General features: G+C 36.7%; 1 protein-coding gene across 1 annotated transcript in view; it reads right to left on the reverse strand.

Annotated features, from left to right (window-relative positions):
* Window positions 1–14,505, reverse strand: part of CTNNA2 (catenin alpha 2) — a 495,930-nt gene that overhangs the window by 121,762 nt on the left and 359,663 nt on the right. Inside the window, exon 8 of the mRNA XM_086747020.1 lies at window positions 1,597–1,677. Coding sequence (XP_086603146.1) covers window positions 1,597–1,677 — 81 coding nt within the window. The remainder of the gene's footprint in view (window positions 1–1,596; window positions 1,678–14,505) is intronic.

Genomic DNA, 14,505 nt, shown 5'->3' on the forward strand with positions numbered 1-14,505 from the left:
CTGACAAAATTTAATAAACATTATACCTACGTGATTAACTTTCATAAATATCAGAAACTATATTAAAAGCTTCATCTCCAAGAGTTCCAACCTTTCCGAGATTGAATTCAACACTCACGGGGCTGAATATATATGAGAAGCAGACAGTTTATTAAGAAAGGTGCCATTTTTATATCATGTTTCAGAGTAAATTTGGCTTTAGAGATGAGTAATTCAGGCAACTGCTGAGAGCCTCACACAGAACAGCAACTCATGTGTTAGTCTGCTACTTCCTTCATGCAATAAGAACAGAGGTGGGAGGCAACACATGGTACAAGCTCCACCACAGAACCTAGGATCCCACAAATTTGGAGGTCAGAACAGCGGAGATCTTTCTTCTGTCATTAGCTAAGCAACAGATGTGATGCTGGGCTTTCTACAGGAGAGTGAATGATTCATATTGTCTGTAAGTCCACTGCAACATTTTTATTATTTGGAGAAAGAGGCTCTGGGACAAACACATTTGCTGAGAGTTAAGGAAGCAATGAAACGAGCTGAGTTTTAGCAGTGCAGATTTCAAAATGCCTGTAGGGGCCACTCTTTCTGCAACTATCATGTTGCAAATAGGTATCTGATTAAAGCCCTTACTTGGTCTTGCAGATATGTGGATTTTGGATCATGTTCAGAGAGCAACCTTTAATTGGCCAGGTAGTCTTTTTCTTTTAATTGTTTTACAGAAAATACAGAATTAGGATTATCTCAAAGGGAGACAAAAAGACGGAAAAAGAGACAATCCCTCCTGCCTTAACTCTAAAAGTGTAAAGAGAAACCTATAGAGGGTTTCTGCCTTTTGTTTTCCAATCTCCCTTCATTTTTTTTTCCATATCAAGCTCTTTGAAAAAAACTTTCAGTCTTATAATCTACAATGATAAATGTAATACAAGAAAGTCAACTTTTACAGTTTAAAATATGCCTTACGGTTATTCACAGAATCATAACATAGTTTGAGTTGGAAGGGACCTTCAAAGCCCATCCAGTCCAACCCCCCTGCAAGGAGCAGGGACATCTCCAACCAGATCAGGTTGCTCAGAGCCCCGTCCAACCTGGCCTTGAATGTTTCCAGGGATGGGGCAGCCACCACCTCTTTGGGCAACCTGTTATTTATTAGCCTTCTCCGTGTTTTCACAGGATCTTTATTTAATACTGTACCTTAGAAGTTTTCTTTGAAAATATTCTGCTTATATAAACTTTTTTCATATCCTGCTCATCATTCCTGTTATTTCAATGTGAGTATTCAAATAAATACAAATAAGCACATATGCCAGTGTTTTTATGACTGGGGTTGCTGGGCTACAAAGACAGTGAAGGTCTGCCCAATCCGCCTACACTCCCACATAGTAAGACCATTGGAGGTTACACTTGGAATATGTTTCAGTGTCCCTTTTTTTTTTGGTACAGGAAATACTAGTCCTTTGCTTAATGTCAAGTGTAATGTAGTAGCATATCTAAATAAGGACACAAATTCTTTATACCTCTACAGGTGGCAAAACCAGCCTGAAGTTGAAAAGCAACAACTTCTCTGGAAAGTCAAGAAGCATTATAAAAATCATAGATTACCTGTCTTCGAAGGTCTCGTGTTTTCTTGGTCATCTTGTCAATGGCAATGTTGAGCGGGTCCCCCTTCTCCTTCCTTCCAGTCTGTTAAAAAAGAAATTTTGGAGTTAGAGAAAAACACTCCAGAAAATACACACTTTAAAAAAAAAAAAAAGGTACAGATTTATAAAAGGAAATCTATGCATCACTTTTTGTTTGCTTCCATCACGTTATTTCCACTGTAATATTTTTAACATGTTTACATGTGGGTGGCACAGCAGATTATTTTAGAACAATCCTAAAATGATAAGAAAAAAGATTAAGGTGACTCACTGGAGAGTTCAGAACTTTTCCACCAATAAATTATGTGCATATATTATAGCCCATGCTCCAAAAATCTGGCAAGACCTTTCACTATAAAACGATTATTAAGAGTTTCTAATCTCCATCCTGCCAGGCACTGGGAATGTTAAACATGAAAATAAGCAGCAACACAGCTTGAGGACAGAAGGGAAATTGTCCCTACGCCTGTAACAGGAATCATATTGGCAGACATTATGTGCAGTATAAAGAAGACTTCCACTTAAAACACTTTCCTGCAGGAAGTCTCAAAGCAAAAATCCTCACAAAGATTAAAAAGATTTTTGTGGCTCATAAAGAATTAAAAATTACATTTTTTTTAGGTTCAATGGCACAAAAAAAAACATTAAGTGACTTTGGCAGCCCTATTACCTTTCTCTTAAGAGAAAACCACTTCTTTAAAGATTCGTCACATCTCTTACCCCACTGCACTCTGTTTGATAGCTTTTCGTCAACAATCAAATTGATCTTCCATTCTTTCTGGCAGCACTCTTTTCTTCCCAATGCTGTTTTCAGATACTCCTATTTAGAATTGCTCCTTGCATATGATTAAGAGCGATTTGCTATCTCCAGCTGAGTCTAATAGCACACGTTTCTGGGAATTATTGAGAAGTCACTTTTGGGTTATGATGGGGATTAAATAGACCCTTTCAATCATGATCTCTGAAAAGTACAGCACTGTTATCAGCTCTACATGGCCACCTTGGCAAGTGGAACTACGTTTGAGTCTTTTGCTTTAAGCATTCATTCGAGGGAATGCCTGCTTTCTATTATTGTCTATAATTCTAATTATGACATGAGGCCAATGCATTTATGATCAGTTAGGTATCTGTAAAACCCATCCCCTTTTCTTATTTAGGAATTTAAACATAAAAATATAAAGTGACACCAGAATTAAAAAGATAAATTTACCTATTGGTTTTTTTAAAATAATCCATTACAAATTCTGGAGTTAATAATACAAATTGACATCAGAAAATAGAGAGAGAAAGAACGAACAATGGCTCTTTAGCCTAAGCAATTTCAGCACATGCTTTTATTTTTTGACATCCTGAATTCCATCCCTGGTGTTTTGTGCAAGACAGCAGCTGTCATATGTGCACACAATCTATACTTTCTCAAGCTGGAATTTCACAATAAAAAATGAGGCCGATATGAGTTTGGTACAGGAAGCCTCTCTGAACGGTTGAAATGGTGCAGCGGGGACTCCCAGATGAGCTAGTCTCAGCCAGGTTCCCAGTCTTTTAGACTACAAAGCTATATTCCAAGAAAAGTTTAAATTACTCTGGCTGTGTGCTGTGTACCAGCTGAACCCAGTATCCTTGGTGACATTAGCGTTCTGGGATGCTTTATTTTCCCAGTCAAATAATTTTATCTCTGTAATATTGTTTAAATTCTTATCTTCCTTTTCATTGTTTAAGCTTTAACACATTGGCTTAGAAAGATACCTAACTACACCAAATGTTTTAAGACTTTTTTCGCTGGGGCAAAGATAATTTTTTTTTCTTCCCCATAAAATCAGGGAATAATTTGCTAAACTGTGCGCATTGCAGTGAATACTAACACAATGTGAATAATCAAAAATCAAACACTGTGACACTTAAGGCTACATCGGGATGGCATTTTGCAGCTCTCAAACAAAACAACTAGTTAACAACGCTTCTTCACGGATCTCATGCAGGGCAGATGCATTTTGTGTTCACTACCGACATGCAACATCAAGCACTTAATGTTCGGTATTCATTTAAGGGGTCAGAAAATTGTCCTGAGTGGGAACTTGGGACTTCTTCCAGGGTAGTCAGCTATGGGACACAATGACACTGAATAAATCAGGCACCTGATAAACTGCAGTGTTTGGGAGCAAAGGCTCCTGACATTCCCTAAACAGTCATTGGAACAAAGTAGAAATTTTGAAATTGACTTAAAAGTTTGTAATTTAGGTTCCTAACTTGTGTGTTCTGTATTGCTCACAGGAGGAAACTCTCACTGAAAGTAGGCCCATGGTAGCCTACATCTAGCACCTCCCCTAAGCCTCTCTCTCAAATTTATCCTGTAACTTTTTTAGTCTAGTTTTAAATTACATAAACAGCGGCCCTTAAGGTACATTCTATTGTGAAACACAAGACAACTGGAAACCCTTCTGTGACCCTTAGGCGGGACAACACAAACTGTCAATATCCATCTGGCCAGCCCCTTCTCCCTCCAAAACAGAGAAAAGCCTCATTTGTATGGCTTACTGAAAAGCCTCTGCTCTGTGCAGTTGCCCAAATCATGCCCATGCATGAGATGCTAACTTGCACGGACCAGTCTGTGCTGGAAAACAGACAACCAAACCAAGTGGACAGAGATCCAGTTAAGCCCTCTCAATGGCAATATTTTAATAACACATATGAATATGGATTAACTCATAGAGATGCTTCTCATGTTCCACACAATTTTTTCTTATCTGGGAATTCTGAGTGTCCTTCACTCATTATAAAATGGCTACTGCCTTTTAATCTGGATACCAAACCCCTTCTTCACTGCCCGATTTCAAAGAAGGAGAAATTTGTTTAGTAAATCACATTGTTGCAAAATAAATAGCGTGGCATGTGATGTTACATAGCTTCAGGCAGGTCTGTCAAACACCATCTGCTCTGTGCTGAAAATACAAGTTTATTAAAGTTTATTTATTTAAGTCCTTAAATACTCATATTAATGTTGCTTTGAGATAAATCTTTGGCCTTCATTCTTAGAAGGGATAGAAAGGAATTTAGTGGTTTCCTCTGTTTCCGAAAAAAAAAAACCATAAAGCTTGGTATTAAGCCTTATAACATTTCTCTGTTAATCTTTTTCTGCAAAGGGAAGACGAGATACTTTGGAGATGGGATAAAAAGGAAGTGAAAATTGCTACTGGCATTGGGTTAAAAGGAGAAGGAGGAGAAATGCATCAAATTCCTTGAATGTCAAAGTACTGGTATTCAGAGTTCCTGTGGATAGAAATACACCTATTCATGGAATAATAAAGAGAACTTTACTACAGGAGAATATGTTAACCAGGTCTCTGATTTCTAGTGACCATTAACAGCATCTGCATACTGGTTTTACCCAAGATATTTTCAAATAATTCTCTCAATTTTTGTTACTCCCATTCTAATTTCCTTGGAGCTTTTCCCTGCCTGTTTGATTTATTCTCAGTTGATCAGGATGAGCTGATTTCCATGGGCTCTTGACCAGGGGCTGTGGAGTCCCCCAGGTCAGGAATGGGTCTTCCAGTGCCCTCCTACCCCAAGGCTGCAGTCTCCCTCCCAGATCACGCAACATAAGATCCAGCTCCCTGAATATATTTTTCAAGCATTTTTAAGTCTGATTGCCACCTGGCATGAGAAGTTCAGTCGTTTTTCAATATATCCATGTCCAGTTAGTGGAGGAAATCTAGGTACTATCCTTTTACTCTAGAAAATGCCCCAACTGCTGCCAACAATATCACTTGGATGATAAAACAAATACAGAAAGCAATCATTGGCTTCCTTACATTAAGCAAAGTCTAAAAAGCTTCACAGCTAAAACTGCGTAATATTAAGGTACGCACTTACACAGGGAACTTCACCTTCATTTACTCAGGAAGAGAAATAAATAATAACAGAAAACACTTAAAGATGATAAGAAATTTCAGCGTCTGCTGTAATGATCTCTGCTAAGATATAGCACTGTTTTTCCTTTCGAAAAAAGACCTTTTTCTCTCCCTCCTTTTCTTCTTTTTGTGAGCTGTTGGCGGTTTATACTCTTGGAGTGAAATAAAACATCTCCCAAACTATTTTTCATAACTATTAAGGACATTTATATCCCACAATTTGCTTATTACAGAATTCTTTGGATCAGCAAAGGTACTGAGGTACATAATGGGACACTCTTTTCTTACCCTAGAATATATCACAGAATCAGGACATGGGCAGTCAGGCCAATCAGCCTAGAGACATAGCATGTGTTGGATGAGATGCAGTCAACCGTGGGAGAAGGTGCTCCAGACTCGAACTGTGTTGTTAGTTTTGATTAATTCCAAATATCACCAATATGGAAATAATAAAGCTGCAATTTCAGCACACAAAACAAATAAAATTGCTACTGCACAAATTATTATTATAAAGAGGGCTTAGATATGATGGTAATGAATATCCTTATATTGAAAAGATACGATTACTTGCAGTTGTGTGAGATGCAAACCCACTATTTTAAGCATATTATTAAAATAAAATTATAATCAATGACAGACGAACATGGTCAACAATAGTAACCTACTAAAGAAGGGGATGGAATGCCAAGAAATACACACAAAGTGCAGCAACGGCAGACTTACAGTATGATGTCACATACAAAACCCCAATGTGTATGACAATTAAATGAAGGATGTTAGAGAGAACTATTGTCCATTTTCTCTCAAGTGCATAATTTAGAAACTCAATGTTTCAATTTCCCAGTAATAACGATAACAGCCTAAAACTGTGTAAGAAAATTTGGGACCACTGTTTTCACACGATCTTCTGTCTTCTCTGCTGCTTTAGATACAAGCCAAAATACCTGGGAGAGCTCAGTCTCGTAACATATTACATGTTACACGTCCAAGACATTCTCACTGCCATTAATCGAGTAATTTAGCCTCCAGGAGACAGGTGGAAAGATTGTCTATTGATCCAAAAGCTACCAAACCTTGATATACTTTTATATTTTCATCATCCCCTAGGTAGATGGTTTCATTATTTACAGTTTATTCAGAACTTCAATATCACAATGTTTTATTAAGGCGTAAATTGCTGCTTAAAAATATATCTGTCCTAATATTTTATTTTAAATGTGGAACAACATCACTCTTTAAAAACTATGCTAGTGTTCAATAGCCCTTTTAGAAGTGATGAAGAGAAGCTTAGTACTAAGAGGGAAAACACTTTGAACAGCAGACATAAGCTGCATCAGTGCTTTTAAGCAGAAAGCTAGGTTTAAACAGACCAATACATAGTCTCGTTCTGACAGGTTAAGACAACTAATTTTGGGTCAGGAAAAGGCTAAACTATATATCCCAGCAGAAGTGAATAGAGACTAAATTTACCTGGAAGTTGAAAATCCTGGCTATTCGCTAGGGAGATGGGTCAGGAAAACATATTTTAGAAAACCTGTGTGTTTCCCTTATGGATGAGCTCAAGAAGACATCTTAGAATAAATAAACTTTTTTAAAAAAATTGAATGGTGAGAAGTCTCTTAAGAGCATGGTGTGAACATGAATTACTGTTCCACTCAGCTCAGTGATTTCATCCACACTTGATATTTATTCCTATAAATTATTTTGGTTTTCATCATTTATTCTAAGTAACTACTTTGGAGGCTCTGCAATCACCTGTTTTCCATCTTCAATCTTGCTAGAGAATGACCTAATGTGAAATGAAAATTTGTATGTTCCCTTTTCCTCTTAATCATTCATTTTTTTTTTCTTGAGGGAAAAAAAAAAAAAAGAGAATTTTGCATAAATGAGGGAAAAAAAAAGTTTCCTTAGATATCTTTTTTTCTACTCCAGTTTTTGGCCTTTGTTTATGCAGTTCCAAATGAGAAAGGTTCAGTCACCACAGAGAAAGGACAAGACAGAAAGACCCCAGTATGTATACTCGATGGCAGTAAACACTGAATTACAGGCTTTTTTCATGGTACTTCCACAATACTACTCAGTTCTAGAATGTCATTCACTAAATAACCTGCTCATAAATGTATGTTACAGACAAGAACTTCTTCTAAAACAAAAGAATTGCTTTCAGCAGTTTTTAATTACCTTACAAAATTGTGACGAGATCACAGTGAGTGTAATTGATTCCGCTGTAGGATAAATAATCACAACTACAGAGAAAACTGGGTAAGCCACATCCTTGCAATCCCAGATAGTAAATAAAGTCAATAAAATATAAATGAACCATGACCAGGACATGATATCAGCACCTGAGGTGCACAAATCTTGGCCTTGGCCCATTTCCAAGCAAGTTCTATCTAGATCTGTACATTATTAAAACTAAGTAGTAATGAAATAAAGAAATGAAAATGGAATATGTTGAATAAGGTGATTTTTTTTTCTATTTTATGTGTGTTTTTATGCAGTTAATTGATGAATTAAGTGGTGTGTTTAATATCAACAATATGTGGTTTCTTCTGTCTTCTCTGAAGAGGGAGAACTTTTGTGTAGGGGAGTATTTTATTTTGGTTAATTTGTGGCTATTGCTTTTCTCCATTTTGCATAATTCACTGTTGTAACAACTTCTTGTCTTTTAGCAATAACTAAGGATTTTCAGAAACATTATTAATGACAGCAGTTGATTTGAAAGACCAGTTAGTATTAGGGCTTGATCTTACTAGTTCCCAAGTGGCAGCTGCTACTGTTAATTGATATTTACCCATAATCACGTACTGGCATCTAAGCTTCCCTAAAAAAAAACTGCCTGAAGAATTTATATTTATAATTATATTAGACATTGCCTAAAATGGAGAACTTTTTCAATCATGGGAATTAAGAGAGCAATTTGTTGGGTTTTGATTGTTTTGTTTTTTTTTTAATTTCTATTTCTGTGTATTTTTTAACTCGAGTTTTGAAGATCACTATTGTGAGGATACAGCCCTTATCTTCTAGCTACTAGCCAGGACTGGATTTTACAGCATACTGATGTACCAAAAATGCAGAAAAGGCGACTGGTGGGACTTTCCTAAGTTACCAGCGCAACATACAAATTTCATTGGTTTTTGGTATAGTAAAACACATGCATTGGTTCTTTTTTTTTTTTTTTTTTGGAAGTGGAGGGGGAAGCAATGCATCTGTTATAAGTTCTTGCCCAAGGCAAACATCCTGCCACAATTTCAGATTTGTGTCATTTAATTAAATTTAATTAAATTCAGATAATAATGTAGCACAAACTTCCATTTGAGAAAGCAGCGATAGTTTTCAGGGTAGGACTATCTCATTTAATTTTACCATCTAGAAATACTGAATAAAATCTAGTTATTTTAGCTCCTTCAATATTCAATATATAGTGATAGGCAGTTTTAAAGCACCCATCTGTCTTACATATTTATTTTAATATGGGATACTTATCGCCACATGGGGTTGCTGCTCTTCATTGACAATGGAGAAGGTCTTGCAGTACTAGAGTTACTTAAACAACTGAGTTACATGATATAAACTCCCTTCCTAATAACCACAAAGGTTGTCCAGCCCCTCTAAGCATCAGGCTAGAGACTGCATCTTGGACAAATTATATGTGTTTTGGATTATTTTCTACCAGAGAATTAAAAAAAAATTAGCATTGTAAGGGCACCTTTTTTTACAAGCTTCCCAAAAAACATTCCTGTACTTCCAGGTTGTGATATTTTGAAGTCCTGTAAATAATTCACTTTCTTCTCACTGTCTAAAAAAACTCACACTTTATAAATTTTACATTCAGCACTGGATCTTAACAATCTTGCTTCTTTCTCCGTGCTCATTTTCACCCTTCAAAACCCTTAAAATACAAACATACACACACACCACTTTAATACTTTGGTCATCACTATCAATGGCCTTAGGACAATGCTGTGTAAAAACTGTTTCTTATCTTTGTAATTATAGGTGCAATTGCAAGAGACAGAGAGTTGCTAGTCACAGAAGCTTCACAACCTAATCAAGAAAATAACAACAACAACAAAACAGTTATAGCTGGATTTCTCCAAACTCAGCTTTGCCAGATTAAGACATATGCCAACATTACCCTAACTTGGAACTGAGGTTTGCTGGTAATAGGGGAAAACAAGGAAATATAGTTCATAAAAATCATAGAATCACAGAATGTTTTGGGTGGGAAGGGACCTTCAAAGCCCATCCAGTCCAACCCCCCTGCAAGGAGCAGGGGCATCTTCAACCAGATCAGGTTGCTCAGAGCCTCGTCCAACCTGGCCTTGAATGTTTCCAGAGACGGGGCATCCACCACCTCTCTGGGCAACCTATTCTACAGCCGTCATTGTAAAAAAAATTTTTTTTGCAGTTGGAGGAGCCAAGATTGATAACCCGAGACAGGTTTTCTGATATGTCCTCAAGAAAGCTCTCCAATACGTATGTAATATGATGTACATCACTGCAAATGCAGGTGATACAACTGTTAGCATTCAAGTGTACTTCTAACCCAGAATTCTGCCCTAATAACCCCGAGAACTGATGTCTCTGAAGCCTCCTCTCATTCCTTTCTGTTTGTAACAAGATGTATTAGAATATCGATCTGCAGAATATTTCTTTTAGTTAAAGAGCATCACTTCCTCTGCAAAGCTTACTTAGAGGACTTAAAGAGGAAAACATCAGGGTTTTCATCAAATAAACTGCACATTTCTATTCAGAAGATGTCAGCACACAAAATTGATGCTGTTACATTTAAATACATACAAGCCCCAGAATTTTAGAGGATAGAAATGTGGATGGTGTAAACGGTTATAAAATCATCACCTTCACTGAAGCCACGCTAATTTATACCAGCTGAGAATCTCCCCACTCATCAGTTAAATGAAATCTTGCAGATGTTTCCATTCAGAAGGTCAGAAATGTTTACTCCAGAGTTTCAAATTATTCTAATTTCTTCACAGACATCCACTTGCAAAGGGTCTACTACAAACGCCTCATTTAAACACCAACTGCTTTCCAGCTGTAAACTGCAATCTACTTTTAGATCACTTCTGGATGGCTTCTCTTAGTCTAAAATAACTGGAAGAAAAGGAGATACTACGCATTTTTTCTTTCCCTTCAGATATGGAAGCCCATAGTAAAGCTCTATGTACATAAGAAGTGTTGAAATTCACTCATTCACTTTAATACAAACACTTTACAAATACAAATACTGTACAAATACACTTTAATACATCAGAAAAGTGTATTCTATTATTATAAGCACAATTAATATTACTAAATAATGAAAAAAGTTATTTTTAAAGCCTTCTATTTTATATTAAAATGCTATATGTTAAAAAGTTTAATACTAGGGAACTAAGAGAAGAGGAATGGTAGAGAAGTTTAGGACATCTTACAACATGTGGTGAACAATACCTCAGGCATCTAAAGTCAGAAAAATTTATTGAGTAAATCTTTGTTGATTAGTGGAAATACTTGTTAGAACTCTTAATGGAAGTGATATTGATGTCTGGTATGACCACTGGCCTCGTTTTTATGTCTCATTCACTAGAAAGCACTTGTAGCCAATATCTTCCCAGTTGGTTTTAGATGAAAGGTTACATTATGAGTCACAGGGATGAGTGTTATTCACTGAATTAAATGCAAGACTTCCTGAGATGTCTCAAAAACCCTTGAAAACATCCTTTTAGTATTTTTCAGGTCTCCCTGTTGAAGGAATAGGAGAACTGCATAACGTTATTTGGTTGCAAGCAAAGACGTTTTTGCTTGTTTATGTGTTTAAGAAAAAGGCTCCACTTGACTAAAATGTTGGTTTCTGTAGTGTGAACCTTTATGCATTTTTTTCAGAAAGGATCTTTTTAAACAAACAGACATCTCTGACAAATGACGTGAGCATTGGAAGTACATAAAATAATTCATGTTTACAGGTATTAAAGGGACATTTCTAATGAACATATTGAAGTTCCAAATATGCCATTCTATTTAGATGCAGAATTGTTGTTAATGGCATAAAGATAGGTATTATACAGCCTTAGAGTCCAAAACCCCCAATCTTGCCTGTCTGTAGGAGGCACAGGATTGTCTTGACTGCGCTTACAGTGCTTTGATTATCAAATATCATTGAAAAATAGGATTTCAACTAGCTGGTTGCATATGCCACTATCTAATAGATCTCTTTATGAGACGTGTATCAAGTATTACATCTGCATTTCTTTCTTTTTAAATGCATCACCCTCATATTCCTTGGATGATCCATTAAGAATTAAGGTCTTGTTTATTTCCTGTCATAAATGTCTTCATCAATGTATGCAGCTGAAAGTCAATCCTAATGCAATATTTGTATTTATAATAGATAATTAAGTACTTTTTCAAATTAATTGCTACCTTCTTTTCCCTTATCTTCCCACTTCCCTCCAAATCACCCAAGTGGGTTTTTTGTTTGTTTTTTGGTTTTCTCTTTATCTTCCAAACTTGTCTGAAAACTTTCGATCACAGTCTACTCCGAAACAATAATTGAAACGATGTCGGTTGACGTTTCTTGCAGCCAGTGAAACCACTGCTGCTTTCCAGCTCTGACGCCCTACTTGGCAGTGCACCGTGAAGCCTACACAATATCAGGTTAGTGCATGTGTCAAACTTTTTGAGGGCAGTGACGTGTGTCTGGCAGCAGGCTTTTCAGTCTGGCACATCTCCAGTGAAAACCCCACCTGCAAGCAAACAATGCGTGTTGAGATTTAATTTGACACATACTGTAACTTCAGCCACCGTTCTGAATGAATGGAGATAGAGGAAGGCCTGGGAACAAAAATAACTCAGTCCTCGTTGCAGTAATTAATCAGTCTCTTTGAGTGATGGCTTCTTTGTGTCCACGTGTTCCTTTGTAGCACATCACAACCACGAGGCATTAGTGATGAAATCAAACAAAACAAAATAAAAAAAAACTATTTAAACTCCAACAAGACATTCAAAAGAATGCAAGAGCAAAGGACCAGCTACTTCTATTTTTACAGAGCAAAGCTGTAGTCTATTCCTGTCATCACCTCAGATCAATGTGCTAAGTGATATCCATTCAAATTACTTGTCAGCTTAATCAGAGGAAGTGAAACACAATTACAGGGCATTTGTATAAAAGCCAGCACAAAATAATAGAATGCCCATGTGGGATATCTGAAGCAAAAGCCTGTTGAAAATAATTGTGACATTTTCATCAATAGTTTATTTTCAGAAAAAAAACCCAGAACCTCACATTTGTAAATGCTATTACAAACTAATTAGGCATAAAATAATGCTTAGAGTCTATAAACTGATTAGAATCCTTATTTCTCCTTGTAGATACATATGATTTTTTTTTTTTTGGCTTTTGTTCTATTCTTAGAAAAAACCTAAGTGCATAAAGATAAAGACCTTTACTGAAACAATAACTGGTGCGTTTACAAAGCCTCTCTGTGCTCCCTCTGAAGTCAGCAGGAGTTTTACCATTATTTCCATTGAATGACTGGAACATTCACTTTGCATGGACACTCCAAATTTCCACTGAATAAAAGCTGTATTTTGGAAGCATTGAACGGATGACTTGGATTAAGTGGATGAAACGGGAGCAGGGAAGGGAAGGAACTCTTCCTTCTCCCCCTGAAGGCAGAGATGCAAGACTGGTGGATTCAAAAGGACAAGTAAATGCAAATCTGCCCGCAAATCGTCGCATGGGGTCCCCAGATGGGATATGCTGGAGTGGGCTCTGATGCCTCTACCTTTTCATCCCAAGCTGTACCACAGCTCAGTTTCAGTGGCATAGGTAAAAATATATACCCAGTCCAGAGGCATAAAGGAAATAAAGATCTGTGAATTCCAATAACAGGGAACGAGACCACGGCCTCTTACTTCTGGGGTGATACTCAAATACTAAAAAAAAAAAAGACAGATAGGAGGCAAAATAACCTATGTGTGATTTAGATACAAAGGAACTTCACTTAGTCTTTTTTGAAAAATAACTACCAATACACATCTCCAGGATAGAGTATGAGCTGCAAAAAGCCTTCTCCTTCCAGCCCTAACCTGCTTTTTAAGATGCAGAAAGCATGGAGACTCAGACTGTATTCAGCACAGTTAATCCCCTGGATTGAGATGACTGCACTTTTTTTCATAGTCACAATGCATAGCCCAGGTCCTGGTACCTCTGTGGTAAAAAAAAAAAAAAAAATCACTTAAAATGTTCATATTGTAATTCTGAGCTCATAGACACTGAGGTCTTTAATTGGATTTGGCCCTTTATCTTCTATATTCATAAGAGTGTAATTAATTTGACCATCTCTGCCTGGTCCACAGGGTAATTGAATGAATAGCTCTGCACATCCACATAAATGCCTCTAAAAAGAGTTATTACGATGAATGTGCAATATGACAAGCTAACTCTGCTATGTTGATAATGATGGCATGGAAACTGTTGAGGTAAGTGCCATTGGAGCCCATCTCACAGTTAACGGAAACGGAAGAAAGTATATGAATATGCAACACATAAAACCACTGTAAAATTTACACTCTGCTGAGCTTTTTCAAATAAAAAAATATGAAGGTAATTCTATTTTTAAAATTTTCTTGATATACCTTCATCTTCTGGCACAACTAAAATCCCCAAAATATTGCAAAAGAGGTTAAAAACAAGATAGTTCTTTTGGTAGATTGCCACAAAAACTTCTTGTAGGAAATGAAGTGTAAAAAAATTAAAAAATGTTAAATGAAATCACAGCAGACTGAAACCTGTGGTTCCAGTGCAAGACCTGAAATAACTCTGAAACAGATGCTAATTGGCACCACTTTCATTCTGATGTTCATAAATGAAACTGAATGAGCCTCCCAAAGTGCCAAAAGAAGACTAGTTGCCCAAAGAACATTAAAATGTGCTTGGATTTCGTTTGTAAGCT

The sequence above is a fragment of the Chlamydotis macqueenii genome, chromosome 4 (genome assembly GCF_036417535.1).
Source record: "Chlamydotis macqueenii isolate bChlMac1 chromosome 4, bChlMac1.mat, whole genome shotgun sequence".
Classification (NCBI taxonomy): Eukaryota; Metazoa; Chordata; class Aves; order Otidiformes; family Otididae; genus Chlamydotis; species Chlamydotis macqueenii.